This window comes from Toxoplasma gondii, chromosome XI (genome assembly GCF_000006565.2).
Source record: "Toxoplasma gondii ME49 chromosome XI, whole genome shotgun sequence".
NCBI lineage: Eukaryota > Apicomplexa > Conoidasida > Eucoccidiorida > Sarcocystidae > Toxoplasma > Toxoplasma gondii.
The window spans coordinates 2,493,133-2,507,336 of NC_031479.1; the positions used below are offsets into that span (position 1 = coordinate 2,493,133).

The window sequence follows — 14,204 nt, forward strand, 5'->3', positions numbered from 1 at the left end:
TATTGATGTACATACACACACATGCTTGATTGCCTATACAGTTGCACAAAAATGTGTATGAATTCTTCTAGGGACGCATGCGTATGTGCAGAAAGAACATAACGGAGGGAGACAGAAACAGAAGCAAGAGACACTGGCTTCCAGCCTTTTCGCGCTCCCACACAAACCTTGACTTTCAACCTGCTCCAAGTGTCACCTGTCACTGAAGACGACCAAGTCCATGTTTACATATATATATATATATATATATGTAGGTGCAGCTGTGCTGTTTCGGTGGGAGAACTTTGGCTGTGCGTCGATGGAGGCATTCGAAGAAAATCTTTAGTGTGCCCTTCAGCAGAGATTCGGACAGGATTACTGTGCACTGAAGGTGGCGAGTAGGTGGACTGGCCGTCGCTACGTTTTCTCCTCGAATTCACTTCAGCTTTCGAGAGAAGAGAAACGACTGCGAGGGGGGCGAGAGGTAACGCCAACCGTGAGCGAGAGAGCAACAAAAAAGAGGAAGAAGAGGCAGCAGGAGAGACCGAGCAAAGCATCGAACCAGGGTTTGAAAGAGCAAGACGAGAGACAGAGAAAGCAAAGGGAGAGAACAAGAAAGGTTGACAGAGGGGACAAGAGGAGACAGAGAAGAAGGCAAGAGACAGGCTCTCTGGGGTTGTGTAGAAAAGTAGAGGTCGAGAGAAGATCCAAGGAAAGAGAAGTTCAAAGGAAAGAGAAGCTCGAAAAACTGCTTTTTTACGGCCTCACCGGGAGGCGCGGTCCCGGGGGTGTCGGAACCCGCACATCTGGAGAAAAAACAAAGCTGCACAAATCCATTGCTTCGTTGCTTCCGCAAGAACCGATTTTCGCAACAACATAGACACGCAGAGATGCCAAGAAAGCAAATGCCGCTGGACAGCTGCGTCACTCGAGCACCTGTGCGAGCATGCACCGACAGTTCCCGCCCGTCCCCGACGCCCCGTTGCCCAGCTCGAGAACCGCGCGAGTCCAAAAAAAGCCTTCGTTCACAGACAAGAAGCACACACCATTTGCAAACGAACCGGAGGCGAGAGCTGAAATTCGCGAAACTGTCCATCAAGAGATATACACATAAAGGCAAGCATTTGCGTTTCCCTAGCTGGACCCGGCGCGCTCATGCACCTGTAGAGTGTCGGCTCTCATGTACGGAGAAGGACGACGCGATACAAATATCCAAGTGCTCTCGAGACGGCGACGAAGAAGCTGAGACCTTCTGGAGAAACGAAGGACTGCAAATGTGAGGCCGACGACCACAGGAAACGAGCACTTGATCTTTGAATGCGAAACACGAAGACATGCAGAGAAACAGCACTCTGTGGTGACTTGTCCACGCCGCGCCGTTACACAGAACGCCGCTGCGACTTCATTCCTCGGGAAAAACCTGCAGAGATTCTGGTCTCGTCGCAGGTTCCGCTCCGACAATTCTGTTCCGCCTCATCGAGCGGCCTTGAGACGCCAGAAGCGAGAGAACCGCGAGCAGAGACGAAGCGAAAGAGGGACCCAGGGAAAACCGGAACGAAAACCCGCGAAAAGAAGCAACTACGTTGTGCCGCTTCCGCTTCGTCCCCCGAAAAACGTCGCAGAGAGGTCCCGCCCAGTGTGCGATTCGGCTTATATTCGGAGAAAACCCGTCGGCGAGACGTGCAAGAGACGGGAGAGGAGCGACCGAGGACCCGCGAGCGACGCGCGAGAAGGACGAGGGAGACGAAACGGCGAAAGGTGGAGAGGAGAGAGACGAGAGAAGAACGACTGAATCAATAAAAGGAAGAGAAATGTAGAGAGGACGTCTACATGAAGCTGAGCATGGGATTCGCGTATTGCATTGGTCGCGTCGCTGGATGAGGCACCGCCTCGAACTGCGTGTACTTCGGGGTCAGCGTCTTTCCGTCCAGCCTAGGAAAAAACAGAAATCCAGAAAAAACCGAGGCTTCCCTGTTCACAAAAAGAAAAGCGTTCGGACGCCCACCGATCGACGAATGCACGCAGTCGGACACAACATACAAACTGAACACCGACAAAAACGTATATTTAACGAACAACACATCGAAACAGAGCGAAAAACATACATGTATATAAATATATATAAATATATATAAATAGATAGACGCAGATTGGAAGGACAATGCTTTGGGGGGCTGAGGGATCGACACACAAATACACACATACCAAGAGTGCTTACTGCACGTACAAGACGCAAATATACATATATATATATATATATATATACGCTCAATATATATACACATATATATATATATGTATAGCTGTGTGTCTTGAGATGTAGGCAATGTATTCCGACCTTGTTCGTGGAGGGTGTAGCCTACACGGTTTCCTCACCTGACGAAGGCCCCTTTGTTTTTCATCTGGTCGCAGTAATTCGGTGCACTGAAGACGGTGACCTACAAAAAAGGAGAGTGCATGCCTATCATGCGTTCAGAAGATTGCCCTTTCGATCAACGAGCGACGACGACCCTCGCAGAAGAAAGAAAGCCGCTTTTCTGAGAAGACCCTTTCGCAGCGCAGTGCTCTGGAAATGGTTTTCTTGGATTCTTCGTTGCCGCCCTGCGTGTTCCCCTGTTGTCTCTTCACGAGGCTTTGCGCCAAGCATCCGCAGGTGCTCACGCTTCTCTCCTCGACGGCATCTGCGGCTTCGTTTCTCCGCTCGTTTCCGTTGCTTTCTCTCGCTGACTGCTTTTTGTGTCTCCTTTTGCCTGTTCGCCCGTCTGCCCTTTTCTTCGTTTTCTCCTCTTTTTCCTTTTTCGCGCAGGCTCACCAGCTGGCCGTTGTGGCACACTTCGTAGCCGTCGTCCTTCATTTCGTGCGAGCGAATCACCAGCTTCAAATTGTTTCGCTTCAAGAAGGCAGCAGTTACATCTGGGCCGAACTGACAAGCTACACCTCGCTTGGACGGCGAACGCCCCGGTAGCGGCGAAGGGTCAGACCAGAGGAGATCCGTCATCAGTCCTGGAAACGAAGAAAAACGCAAAAAACCTGTTCAACGCAAAGGGGAAAGCAACCCGCAAGCCCTCTCTACTACTGGCTGTGTTGTCGAGCGCAGGCATTCCAGCGCGTCTGAGCATATTCGCATTCACGGGCGTCGAGAAACGCATGCGCATACTCAGCGAGAGAAGAGGCCTTTCTCTCGCAGAAACGAACTGGCGATTCAGCTTGCACATAGAGCGGCAGCGATGTGCGTTTTCCTCACCGCCATCAGGAGGTTCCCTGTCTCTGTCAATTTTGTTGATTTCCTCGAGAGTCACATCGTCGCGACTCAGAAGGCCTCCGTGGACGACGAACACGGCGTCGTTCAACACAAACGCGAGCGGCAGCAGACGGAAAGACTGACAATGCATGCAGCGAAGCACAGAGAGCAGAAGGAAACAGGGTCCCGCATGAAGACGCGCGTCCAGGAGAATAAAGGAAACTGCGCAGCAGCCTGACAGGCGAGAGAACCAGTCGGGCGGAGACGACAGCCACTCCAGGAATGCGGAGACAGTTCCCAGACAACCAGCGCAGGAAGAAGTGAAGAACCCCATGGACTGGCCATGATTTCCAGACCGGAAAAGCCTGGAGCCATGGCCCATCACTTCCACAAAAGCTACGAGAGATCTTGTCGTTCTAGAGAGCTCCACGAAGATCGGAGATACTCTCGCCTCCCAGCAAAAGGATGGACGCGTCTAAAGGTCGTCCCCGTTCTCAGAAACGACCCCGAATAAGCCGACGACCTCTTGCAAGGCGTTCTCGCCTCTCTGGCGTCTGAGGTCTCGTGTTCTCTCGATCAGCGAGGAGGCGGAGAAGTCCACAAATCATGAACAAGGAGAAAGCAGAAAACATCCGCACGCCTCCTCGTGTGAAACGAGTGAAGTGAAAGTCCTCAAACCGCGAAAAAAAAACAAGGGATAGGCGACATGTCGCAGACCCGCTGCATGCCCATGATATCACCTGGTGTTACGAACCGGTTGACGGGTACTGAGTTGTCTGGATGTGAGAGTTCCATCAATCCAAAAGCCGCTTGTAAGAAGACTCCTCCACTTAACTAGGAGAGATATCTAGCATCTGTCATTAACATCTACACACCGGGACTCCCCTCGCGTCGCCGCGTACCTCACAGAACAGATTATACAGGCGTTCGTCGTATTTGTGCAGGACTTCGCCTCGAAAACCGTAGAGCCGATTCATTTCAAAAGTTTCATGATTTCCTCGAGTGAGGTGGAACGCGTCGGGGAAGGCAAGCTTCGCGGCGTAGAGCAGAAGAATGCACTGACGGCACGCGACAAACATACATGCAACAAAGCAAGGCTCTGTGTGCGTCTGCCCAGGCCTCACTGTCTCGACTCTTCTGCTCAGCTGCTGTTCCTCATTTCCCTGGTTCGTCGCGCCGCCAACAACTGACCACAAACGCTTAAACAGCGACTCGTGCATACAGATGTTTGTGTGTATGCATGTATGTGTGTCAGTAAAACGTATACAACAGCCACAGATCCGACGTATATAAATATCTGACTGTGTCACTGCCTGCGCGCTGCGGTGTACATACACCAGAGTGAACAAAGCTTCCATCGTCCTTTTCCTCAGATACACAGACAGCGGGAAAAACGTATGGATACGCACTACATACATGCATATGCATATACATATACATATAGATACATATACATATATATATACATATATGTATATATATATATATATATGTATACATGTATGTATAAGTATGTGTATATGGGTGTATGTGCATGCGTACCTCTACGGAGAAGGAGCCTCTGTCGACGAAGTCTCCATTGAAAAGGTAGGGATTTTCTTTGGAGGGCATTCCGTTGAGTTCGAAGATGTTGCACAAGTCGTAGTACTGTCCATGGACGTCTCCGCAGACGGTGATTTCGCCGTCGTCAGGAATGCGGATTCTCTCCAGCGTCTGCAGCTTGCCCAAAAGAGATATCACGTCCAAGACCATGCGGTAGGCGAATTGTTTGTGCAGTCTCTTCGACGTATCTTTCAAGAATTCCTTCAGAGCTCCGACAAACTCCGCAGAGCAGTACTCGCTGCCAGTGGGCGCGTACACAGGTCCGTCGTAGCTCTTCTCGACAGGGCAGAGGGTGTCGAGTCCTTCCTTCCGCACAGCCTCAGAAGCGCGCATCGTCTGTTGGGTCTCGATGGCGGCTGCGAACGCCTCCAACCGAATCTGTTTCTTGCATTCGTTCAGCCGCGATACGACGCTCGGATCCGGTGTCGCAGACAACGCAATGACGCGCTCGAAGTCTGGAGGAAAAGTGAGAAACTGCATCTTGCAACGCGCGCATGCAAAGTCAACACAGCGGGTCTCGACACACCGCGCACCGACAACCTGAAGACGAAAGCCAACTCCGGACTGCGCAGGAGTGCAAAAGTCTCCGCAGTGAACCAGATACTCTCCCTCTCAAGCTGAAAGTCCACGAGGTTTTCCGACGACGCGTCCGACTCTACTTTTCTCGAGCACAGAGGTGGAAGAAGGAAACATCAGGAACGCGGCCGAGAAGATTAAAGGTGCAAGTGGCGGAGCGAAGCAACGGGGAGACAGGAAGCGAGAGGAGACAGGACGAAGGAACAGGACGCGGGAGAGGACATGGAAGAAACAGATGGCGGACGAGACAAGGAACACTGTGAAAACGCGGCTTCTCGCCGTACCTTTCTGAGCCTTCTTGTAGCGCGAGAGACAGCAGTACGCGCAGCCGCGGCGATAGTACGCCTTGGCAAATAAGGGATTCATTTGAATCACACGCTCCGCATCAACCACCGCAGAGCCTGAACACATAAAAACCAAATGCATGCATGCATTTACATACACGGGAAGAGAGAGGTACACACCGCACACCCATACATATAAACATGTGAATACACCGTTGCCGTGTGGAAGGAGTAGTGCAACTGTCGGCATCGCACTGCGAACTACAGAGCTACCTTTACATTCTCGCTCTACATACATGGATATGTATAAGTGTATGTGAGTCATCTATAGAGCTCTGCTTTCTGTATCAACGTCACCCTATCTTTACAGAAAGAAACGCTCCAACGAATTGCGCGCATACACACAGAGGTACACATACATTTGTACAGCAGTTCGACTACAACGAAAGCTGATCGAATACAAAACTCCACAAAGAAAGCATATACATAAATAAGGATGCGTATATCTACGTAGAGATGTAGATTTGCATCTGCTTGGAATTTGCCGAGTGCATGCGTCTTCGAAGGGTGTCTTTTTCGCTGTGTTTTCCGCACCATAGTTTTCGAGGTTGATTTGACAGAAGGCCCTGTTGCAGAGGAGAACCTGGAGAATTTGCTTGGTTTGTGCAGTCATGGTGTTGCTGCAGATGAGGTCGATTGCTGCAGTGTACTTCTCAACAGCTTGGTGGAAGAGTCGAGTTTTGAAGAACTCGTTGCCTTCAGTCTTCAGACTCTCAGCTTCAGCCACCATGTCTCCAAAGCACTCCTCCATCGCCGCTTCTTCTTCGCTGTTAACGTTCTCTGCTTGCCTTAAGTCTTCGACTGCAGCCTGAGAACGCTCTGGCCGCGACGCCTCTCCCGCGGCTCGAGTGTCTTGGGAGGTCGCCGCCTCTCCCGAAACTCCTTCACCCTCTGCCATGGCTTTTGCGTCGCGCCCCGACCTTCTTTACCGGCGAAACGACCTCAGGAGCTCTTTGTTCCAAGTTCAATCGCGCGAGCAGCTGCTCTGGCAAGGCCGCTACGGAGAGCGGCGTGAGCGTTCCTTTTTCGAAAACAGGCAGCAGCCGGGAGACGAAGACGGAGGCAGGCAAGGACGCGAGATCAGACAGCAACAGAAAGGAAACGAAACTGAGAGCGAGGCTCAGTAAGAAACACTGCGGAGAGAATCAAAAGTCCCTGGGGGCAACCGCTTAGGGGAAGGAAGAGGCAGGGGAGGGGGGGGGAGCGCGCGCGGAGAGAGGTCACAGCTGTGTATTTTTTTGGATTTTTCAGACTCGAGGCCGCGGAAAAGACACTCGCCCGCTTCGCTGAACGGAGAGCAAAGGCCCGAGCTGCGAAGAAGACGCGATACTGAGAACGGAAACCTGGGTTGCGCAGCGAGTTCGATGCATGCAAAGTTTGTGTCGAGAGAAACGGGGGAAGTGCCCGAGGAAGTTGCAAGGCGACAGAAAGAAAGGGGAAAGTTTTCTCAGAAGGCCGCCCAGTGCGCAAAGAAGGGTCGTTCTCCCAGTCGTTCGTCTGCTTGGCTCGTCTGGAGGGGAAGACAGGAACCGAGAAACGCAGAAACGAGGCACCCGTGGCGACGGAAGTCTCGCGGCGCACAGCAGGTGCAGGGGAAGCGAGGAGAGAAAGAAGGGCACAACACACGGCCAGGAAGAAAGCCACCACACCGTACAGGAAAAAGCGCTCAGTCTTCCATTTCGTCACCCTTTTCTGCCTTGGCGCCGCGAGCGCGCGCCAGACACACTCGGCGGATGTACGGACTGTGCAGGCGGACTTTCGCACGGAACTGCGCAAAGAAGGTTTCGGGTGAATCTCTGGGCACAACCGGCCTGCTGGGACCCGCGGGCAGTTTGGCTGTTTCCTCGTTCAAAACCGCACGCCTTGCCACTTTCTTTTACACAGGAACCTATCGGGCTTTCCGGGGAAAGGGTGACATTCTGCAGTCGTAAACCGTCCGGAGGGCAGGTCGCAACACAATGGATTGCCTGTGGGGTCCACGTTCGCCACGAAAAAGTCGTCAGGACGTTGCGAGGAAGAAAAGTTTTCAGCAGTGAATCGTGTTGAGGAACGAGAACGGAATGAGTCGACACACAGGTGGCAACGTTGTGATAAAACCAAACGGTGAGGAATTCGCGAGGAACTGTCACTTGCGCTGGGTTTGTTCAGTCTGTAGAGTCGCCTGCTAGTAGCCGCAGGTTTTTCGTCTCGCCACGTCAGAGAGAGCTGTTCATCGAAACACACCAGGATCGAATGCCTTTCACTCATCATTTCGTGATTCACCGTCGTTCGAAACAACATTCAGGCTCCAACGAGGGAAGTATACCGGCATCTTGTTCCTGTGAGTGGCGGGTGACTGTGCCAACAGACGCCGTCGAACCCCGTCTCAATTTGAGGTCACTCGTGGGCGCACTGACGATGCTGAGACATCTTTTTCTCCTTTATTGAACCCCTCGAAGATGGCAGCTTTTCAATCCGATCAACACAGGAGAAAGCTACCCCGCTCCCGAACCGCCGGTCGGCACCCGAGCAAAAGAGTCAGGATCTCGTGTAAAGCATGTCCCGTGGCAAGAGATATGTTCGGACGAAACACCGCGGCTTGGTTCTGGTCAGCGAGCTTGCTGCAGAGTTTTGCTTTGACTTATGGACGAAAACAAATACACTCCTGGGTTGGCGAGCAATTGCCGAGAAACCGAAATATGTCATTAGGCAGCCAGAAAAGTTGCCATGCGGGGTTTGCGAACGCGGTGAAGCGAGGGGTAAGAACCGTTTGTGAACACAGTGTGTTGTCTGACTAGAAAGCGTGGAGAGGCTGTGTCGTCTCCACACACACGGTGCCCTTGAGTGAAGCGACAGAGCAGGAAAAGCGGTCCTTACGAAATAAAGAGGCAAAAAAGGCCTGTTCTGAAAAGGACCTTCTCTGCCCAATTCTAGCGAGCAAAGCGGCCTTGGAGAAAGTTCCATCACCAAATAACAGGCTTCCAGGATTATCCCTTGCTGATCATTGCCCTGCTAATCTGATCGAACCATGACGCAAGCCTTTTCAGTACCGTGTTTTTTGAGGGCTGGACATCACTCTGCTTCCAACGCGCATCAAAGGGCCGAAGAGCAATTAAGAGCACTGAATTAACTTCAGTTGAAAACCTGAGGAATTCGGGCAAGTGAGACTCCTGAACAGACAAGAGAGGAGGCAAATGAAATCGAGACCGTTGTGTCCTTCAGAACTCAAGGATGCACCGGAATCTGCCGATGAACTCGGAACACACGAGGGACAAAACTTTCGCTTCTCCGCGAAATTAACGTCAGACCTCGGTGTTAGGATAGTTGTCCCTGCCCTAACGTTGCTCAGACGAAACAAGGAGGAGAGATATGTGTAATTGCAGACAACAGATTGCGGGCTCCAGAATTCGCAGCGGAAAGAAAGAGGCTGGACAGCTCTAGAAGCTAAAGTTCCACTCCTAGTCGAAAACACATTTACTGCAGCCGCTGTCTTTGGCAAGAACGCTCTCCACCTTCTTGGAACGTATTGATTGAAACAACCTCTAACAAAGAGGTGGATCCACGTGCTAGCTCGACACAAAGCACCCTAGAACGCCGACTGGGTGAAACCCAGTTTCCTTTTGCGAACGACTCGGCAAAAAAGAGGAGCTGAGTAGGCACGTTGACGGTGGCAAAGCTGCAGTTGATCTCATGCTCTTTAGGGTCACGCAGCAGATAAGGAAACATACTCTGAACGGTCCTTGTTTTGAAACAGACGCGACCACCATCGAACGAAAACACGGACCTGCCATTTTATTATGTTATTAAGGCACTAACCTGACTCCGGCACAGCCGCGAGGCTGTGTAATTTCCTTCTTTTAGTGGTAAGGTGAGGGGAAAGAGAAAAGATTTAAACCAGTATTTCAACCCCTAGTAAATACGTTCCAATGCAACGTGGGCTGAAGCGTCAAGGCTTAAGTATAAACAGGAAGGCTACTGTGCGCATCAAAGACGGCTGCTTCACAATGCTTACTCGAAAGTTGTAGAAATTCAGTGCAGAAATAAAAGTGTACGTCGTGTCGAACGTCCAAAAGAAAAGGACAGCACGTACGAATAGGACAAACAATAAGCAAGGACCAGCCATCCACAGACCTTTTGCCGGGTTTTCAACAAAGGAAAATTCGTCTTGAGGCAATTGTCATCCCCGATTCCTGTAGCAACTATCTCTCCCAGGAAACCATCGCCTTCAACAGACGGCGGCTTTATATGTATATATATATATATATATATATATATATACACATGTTCTGTGGGGTGCCCTCTGTTATCTCTTGAGCGACTCGACAACTCTTGAGTGCAGCAAGAGGCCGGGGAAGAACTCTGTCTGCTAAGCCTAGCATCCAAAGGCAGGGTTTGCGGAAAGGCATTCTCCTAGAGGGTACAGACGCCTGCGGTGACCCCTTCGAACAAATTCCACCACGATGAAGCTGGTCGTACAAGCGTTTCTCGAATGTCAATGGATGAAAAACTTCACACAAAAAGATGTGCACCATAAGAGTAGTACAGCTGTGGCACTGTGCTGCGTGATTGGACCACTGCGTGTCTGAACGAGAACGAGTGATCGAGAGACTTTATCACTGTTGGCGAAAAGAAAAAAAATCCCTTGTAGGACTGTGGCATTTCCCTAGAAGGAATCCGAACAGGGCATGCGCTTGAAATTCTCTGCTTTTCTCTCGGTGATCCCCCTGAAGAATACACTCTGCGGCTCTGTCGCTGTGGCGACTAGCTGGCGACCGAGTCGAACACCGCCGTCCACAAAATTTTCCTACGCATCCTTTGACAGCAAATCGGACGATGCCTAAGCGACTCCTAGCGTGGCAGAATGGCCATCAAGAAAATAATTATCAGAACGGAACCTTCAACTAGGGACAACCAGAGCAATCTGTTAGTGTTGCGCGAGACTTTCGTTCTTGTCGCTTAATGGGAACGCGTTCTTCCAGCGTATAATCCGTCGGTTTCACGTTTCTTGGAAAGTGCATGGCGTCGAGGAGTGACATGAAAGACACAGTTCCGATCCATCTTCTTCAAGTTTGGACGAAAAGACGAACTCGCAGTCGACTGCGCTGTCCATCCCCCTCTGTTGCTCACGGTTGAGGGGTCGCCGCGGCCGTTTGAACTGTTTGTCATGCCGTGGATTTCTCTTCGCGTTTTCACACAGTTGTTTTTTCCGTCAAACTCTGCCTGCCTTGCGCCGTTGAGTTCATCTGGGCTCGCCTTTCCTGCCCGGAAAACTGTATCGTGCCTTTAACGCATGCATGCGCTCCGCGGAGACTGCGTGCTTTTCACACATGATGGTATTTTTGCTCTCAGCTTCCAGCCACGCGTTCGGAACCAGCGCAGCGCGTTCCTTTCACCCGCGCGTGGGATTTTCTGTGCCTTTGAGAGGTTCTTTCAACTTCAGCTCTTTCTCAGGCTCTTCGCCGTTTCCTCGCCTCTTTGCCGCCTCTTCAACCTTTCTTTTTCCTCGTGTCTCGCGGCCCTTGTCCTCTTCCCCGCCCTGCTCTTCTCTGGCCCCCCACTCGTCGCTGCTTTTCTGCAGCGCGTGCGCTGGGAGTTCGTCACGCGTTTCCGTCTGCGGTTCTGGAGGTTCCCCCCTTTCTTTTCGCTTTTTCACCACAAATCACCCTTCCTCTTTCCCCTCGACTCGACAGGCGTGTATCCCTGCCGCGACTCACGCCGGAGTTTCGTCGGTCGGCGCTCCTCTCCAGTCGACGGCCTCATGTCGCGTGGCGGCCTGCTCTGTTCCCCGGCCGTTTTTCTCTTCGATTTCGTCGACTTCCTCCCGATCTGGCCGACCTTTTGAAAGTCCAACACTTCTCTCGAGCATCTACGGAGCGTCTGGCGAAGCTCGTCTCTTTTCTGGCCGTCCAACAACGCCCAACTGCGAACCCGCGGATGCCACCCACCCATCGAAACAGAAACTCGCAAATTCGCCGTGCGTCGTGTGTATGTACACCGCAACTGGCTGTTCGCTGTGCGACAAAGCGATTTTCCACGTTCGTCGCCTTCTTCGAGGGCTGTCTGTTCCTGCCGTTTTCGTTGTTTCTTCCTACAGGGTCGAGCAAATCGCTTCTCAGTCCGGTTTCGACGCGACAACGAACGCTCCTGCCGCGGCAACCTCCCGTTCTGCCCGCTCCGCCACGTTTCCCTCGCTTTGCTTGCCCAGAGCGCGCGAACCAGCTCTGCAACCCGGAGATCTTCCAGTTTCTGCCGCGTCTCTGCCGAAGAATACCGCCCGGTCGAGCTGTCCTTTCCGTCGCGTTGCCTCTGTGCAGAGCCCCGCCACAAGTCCGAAAAAACCTCCCGCTGTCGTCTGCGTCGTCGTCAACCTCGACCGTCTGCCTCCGTGTCAGCTAGGTTCAGCTTCGGCAGAGGACTCCGAGGACGTTTGTCTCTGCCACGACTCTGACGCTTTCGCGCTTCTTCGAACAAAAGACAGTTCTCGGCTACGAGAGTCGCTGCCGGTCGTCTCTGTCGATGGACGCGTTGTCTCGACACTCCAGTTGAACGCGCGCGCCATTCGCGAGGCGGTCGAAACATCCCTGTCTCGGAAACTGTAGAAAGCGCACTTCTGCGGAGAGAGAAGTCGCCTTCGACCTGTCTTCTCAAGTTCGGCTTCAACTTTTCATTTCGTTTCTCGAACCGGCTACGACGACAACCGTATCATCCCTTCGTCTCGAAGTTGCCTCCTGACCTCTGCAAGACGTACTCCCCTGACTAACTTCGTCTTTCGTTGTTCCCACAACCTCTCTTCCTCGTGTCTCGCGTCGCCTCCGCCGGTCTTGCCGCCCGCCTGTCTCACGACGCTAATCACCCAGAAGAAAAAGCCGTACTTGGTTCCTCGTTTTCTGACGGAAGATGCCGCCTCGACACGACCTCACTCGGGAGCCTTGCCCCGGCCGGATTCTGGAGGATTTGGGCGGCGCGTTCGGAATGGGTGCGCTTGGCGGATTTTTGTGGCACTTTGCAAAAGGCTGGCGGAACTCTCCAAAGTATGAGAAGTTCGCCGGAGGCATGCTGTCCGGCTCGATGAAGTCTCCTCTTGTCGGTTCTTCCTTTGCGGTCTGGGGAGGTCTGTACGCGACCTTCGACTGCTCTCTCATCTACTTGCGCGGTGGGAAAGAAGACAGCTGGAACCCTGTCCTCAGCGGGGCCCTCACGGGAGGCGTCCTCAGCATGCGCAGTGGATGGAGAAGTTGCATGAAAAACGCAGCCATTGGCGGAGTCCTCCTCGGAATCATCGAAGTTGTTCAACTCGTAAGTCGAAAGTGCGAGAAAACACGTGAAGTTCGTAAACATGCGATGCCGTCCACAAATATATATATATATATGTATATATATATATGTATATATGTGTATATATATATGTATATATGTGTATATATATATATATATGTATATATATATATGTATATATGTGTATATATATATATGTATATATGTGTATATATATATGTATATATATATATATATATATGTATATATATGTATATATGTGTATATATATGTATATACATATGTGCATGTAAATGTATATGTAGGAGGACAGAGAGGATCAGAACGAAGCCTCGAATGAACGCTCAGGAAAAAGTTGCAAGCAAAGACGTCGTGCACGGACCTGCCTTGTGTGACAGATTGGGAGTGGTCTGCCGGTTACCTCTGCATACATGCGAGTCCGTCGGCGTACATCTACACTCTGATGTTGTTGCGCATGCTGAGTCTTTTCAAATCTACGCTTGCGTAGTGCTGCCTACATCCGGTCACAAGAGCGAATATCTCGTCGGTGTGGGTGTCTCGGTTGATCTCCATATACGTCCGTTTTACGCTCTTTCTCGTGACTCTTGTCTCTTCCATTCGCAGTATCGTTCTTGCTCTGTTATCCGTTCCGTACCTACTGCTGTTCTCGTTCTGTTCGCTTCTTTTCTTCGTCGTTTCTTCTTCTAGCTTCTCTTCGAGTTCTCTCTCCTTTCGCTCGCTGCGTCCTCGTGCAGGCCTTTCAGCGCTCGACGGGGGAAGGCCCAACGCCCAGACAGCAGTATCGTCAGTACCTCGAGATGGAGCAGGCAGAGAGACGCGCGGCAGAGCAAGCTGGCAGTTCTCCTTCTTTCTTCAAGCGATTCTTCTCCAGCGGAGGTCCTCCGGGAAACTCGAACTCTGGATCGAGCTCTTCCCCTGGATCGAGCTCAGGAGGCTCCGAGTTTTTGCCGGAGAAACCGGAAGGTGTGTCTGTCTAGACAGCCGGCGGCGAGAGAGGCAGACGCGACGGAAAGGCAAATGCGCGTTTCTCTCCTCGATTGGAAAGGTCTGGAGACGACGACAAACTGTCAGCGAAGGAACAGGACTTGTCTTCGACGTGGAGGAACATCGTGTTTGGCTCTACAAGCTGACACATCGATCTCCGAAAGTATTTCACCTTCTTCGCGGTTTCGTGGTGTCGAGAAATA

At 51.7% G+C, this 14,204-nt stretch overlaps 3 protein-coding genes across 3 annotated transcripts; 2 read left to right on the forward strand and 1 right to left on the reverse strand.

The window, feature by feature from the left end:
* Positions 1 to 44: 44 nt before the first annotated feature.
* Positions 45 to 8,076, reverse strand: TGME49_312200 (serine/threonine protein phosphatase). Its single transcript, XM_002364401.2, has 8 exons — positions 6,277 to 8,076; positions 5,683 to 5,799; positions 4,763 to 5,277; positions 4,123 to 4,278; positions 3,224 to 3,359; positions 2,792 to 2,982; positions 2,356 to 2,417; positions 45 to 1,911 (listed from the first exon to the last, which is right to left on the reverse strand). Exons 1-8 carry the CDS (start codon positions 6,638 to 6,640, stop codon positions 1,806 to 1,808), a joined length of 1,647 nt encoding a protein of 548 aa, XP_002364442.1. The 5' UTR covers positions 6,641 to 8,076; the 3' UTR covers positions 45 to 1,805.
* Positions 8,077 to 11,015: 2,939 nt separating this feature from the next.
* On the forward strand, positions 11,016 to 12,221 carry TGME49_312210 (hypothetical protein; the record flags this gene model as incomplete). Its single annotated transcript, XM_018782701.1, has 2 exons — positions 11,016 to 11,706; positions 11,816 to 12,221. The coding sequence occupies 2 exons, from the start codon at positions 11,016 to 11,018 to the stop codon at positions 12,115 to 12,117; spliced, it is 993 nt and encodes a 330-aa protein (XP_018635492.1). The 3' UTR covers positions 12,118 to 12,221.
* Positions 12,222 to 12,618: 397 nt separating this feature from the next.
* TGME49_312220 (mitochondrial inner membrane translocase subunit TIM17, putative) lies at positions 12,619 to 13,994 on the forward strand (the record flags this gene model as incomplete). Its single annotated transcript, XM_002364403.2, has 2 exons — positions 12,619 to 13,017; positions 13,752 to 13,994. 2 exons carry the CDS (start codon positions 12,619 to 12,621, stop codon positions 13,992 to 13,994), a joined length of 642 nt encoding a protein of 213 aa, XP_002364444.1.
* Between the last annotated feature and the right edge of the window lie 210 nt (positions 13,995 to 14,204).

Coding starts and splice junctions, on each gene's coding strand:
- TGME49_312200 (XM_002364401.2), bottom strand. CDS start 6,640: ATGGCAGAGGGTGAAGGAGTTTCGGGAGAGGCGGCGACCTCCCAAGAC. Junction 4,279..4,762: donor GAGGCTCCTTCTCCGTAGAG/GTACGCATGCAC, acceptor GCGTGCCGTCAG/TGCATTCTTCTGCTCTACGC. Junction 2,983..3,223: donor CAGGGAACCTCCTGATGGCG/GTGAGGAAAACG, acceptor CTTCGTTTCCAG/GACTGATGACGGATCTCCTC.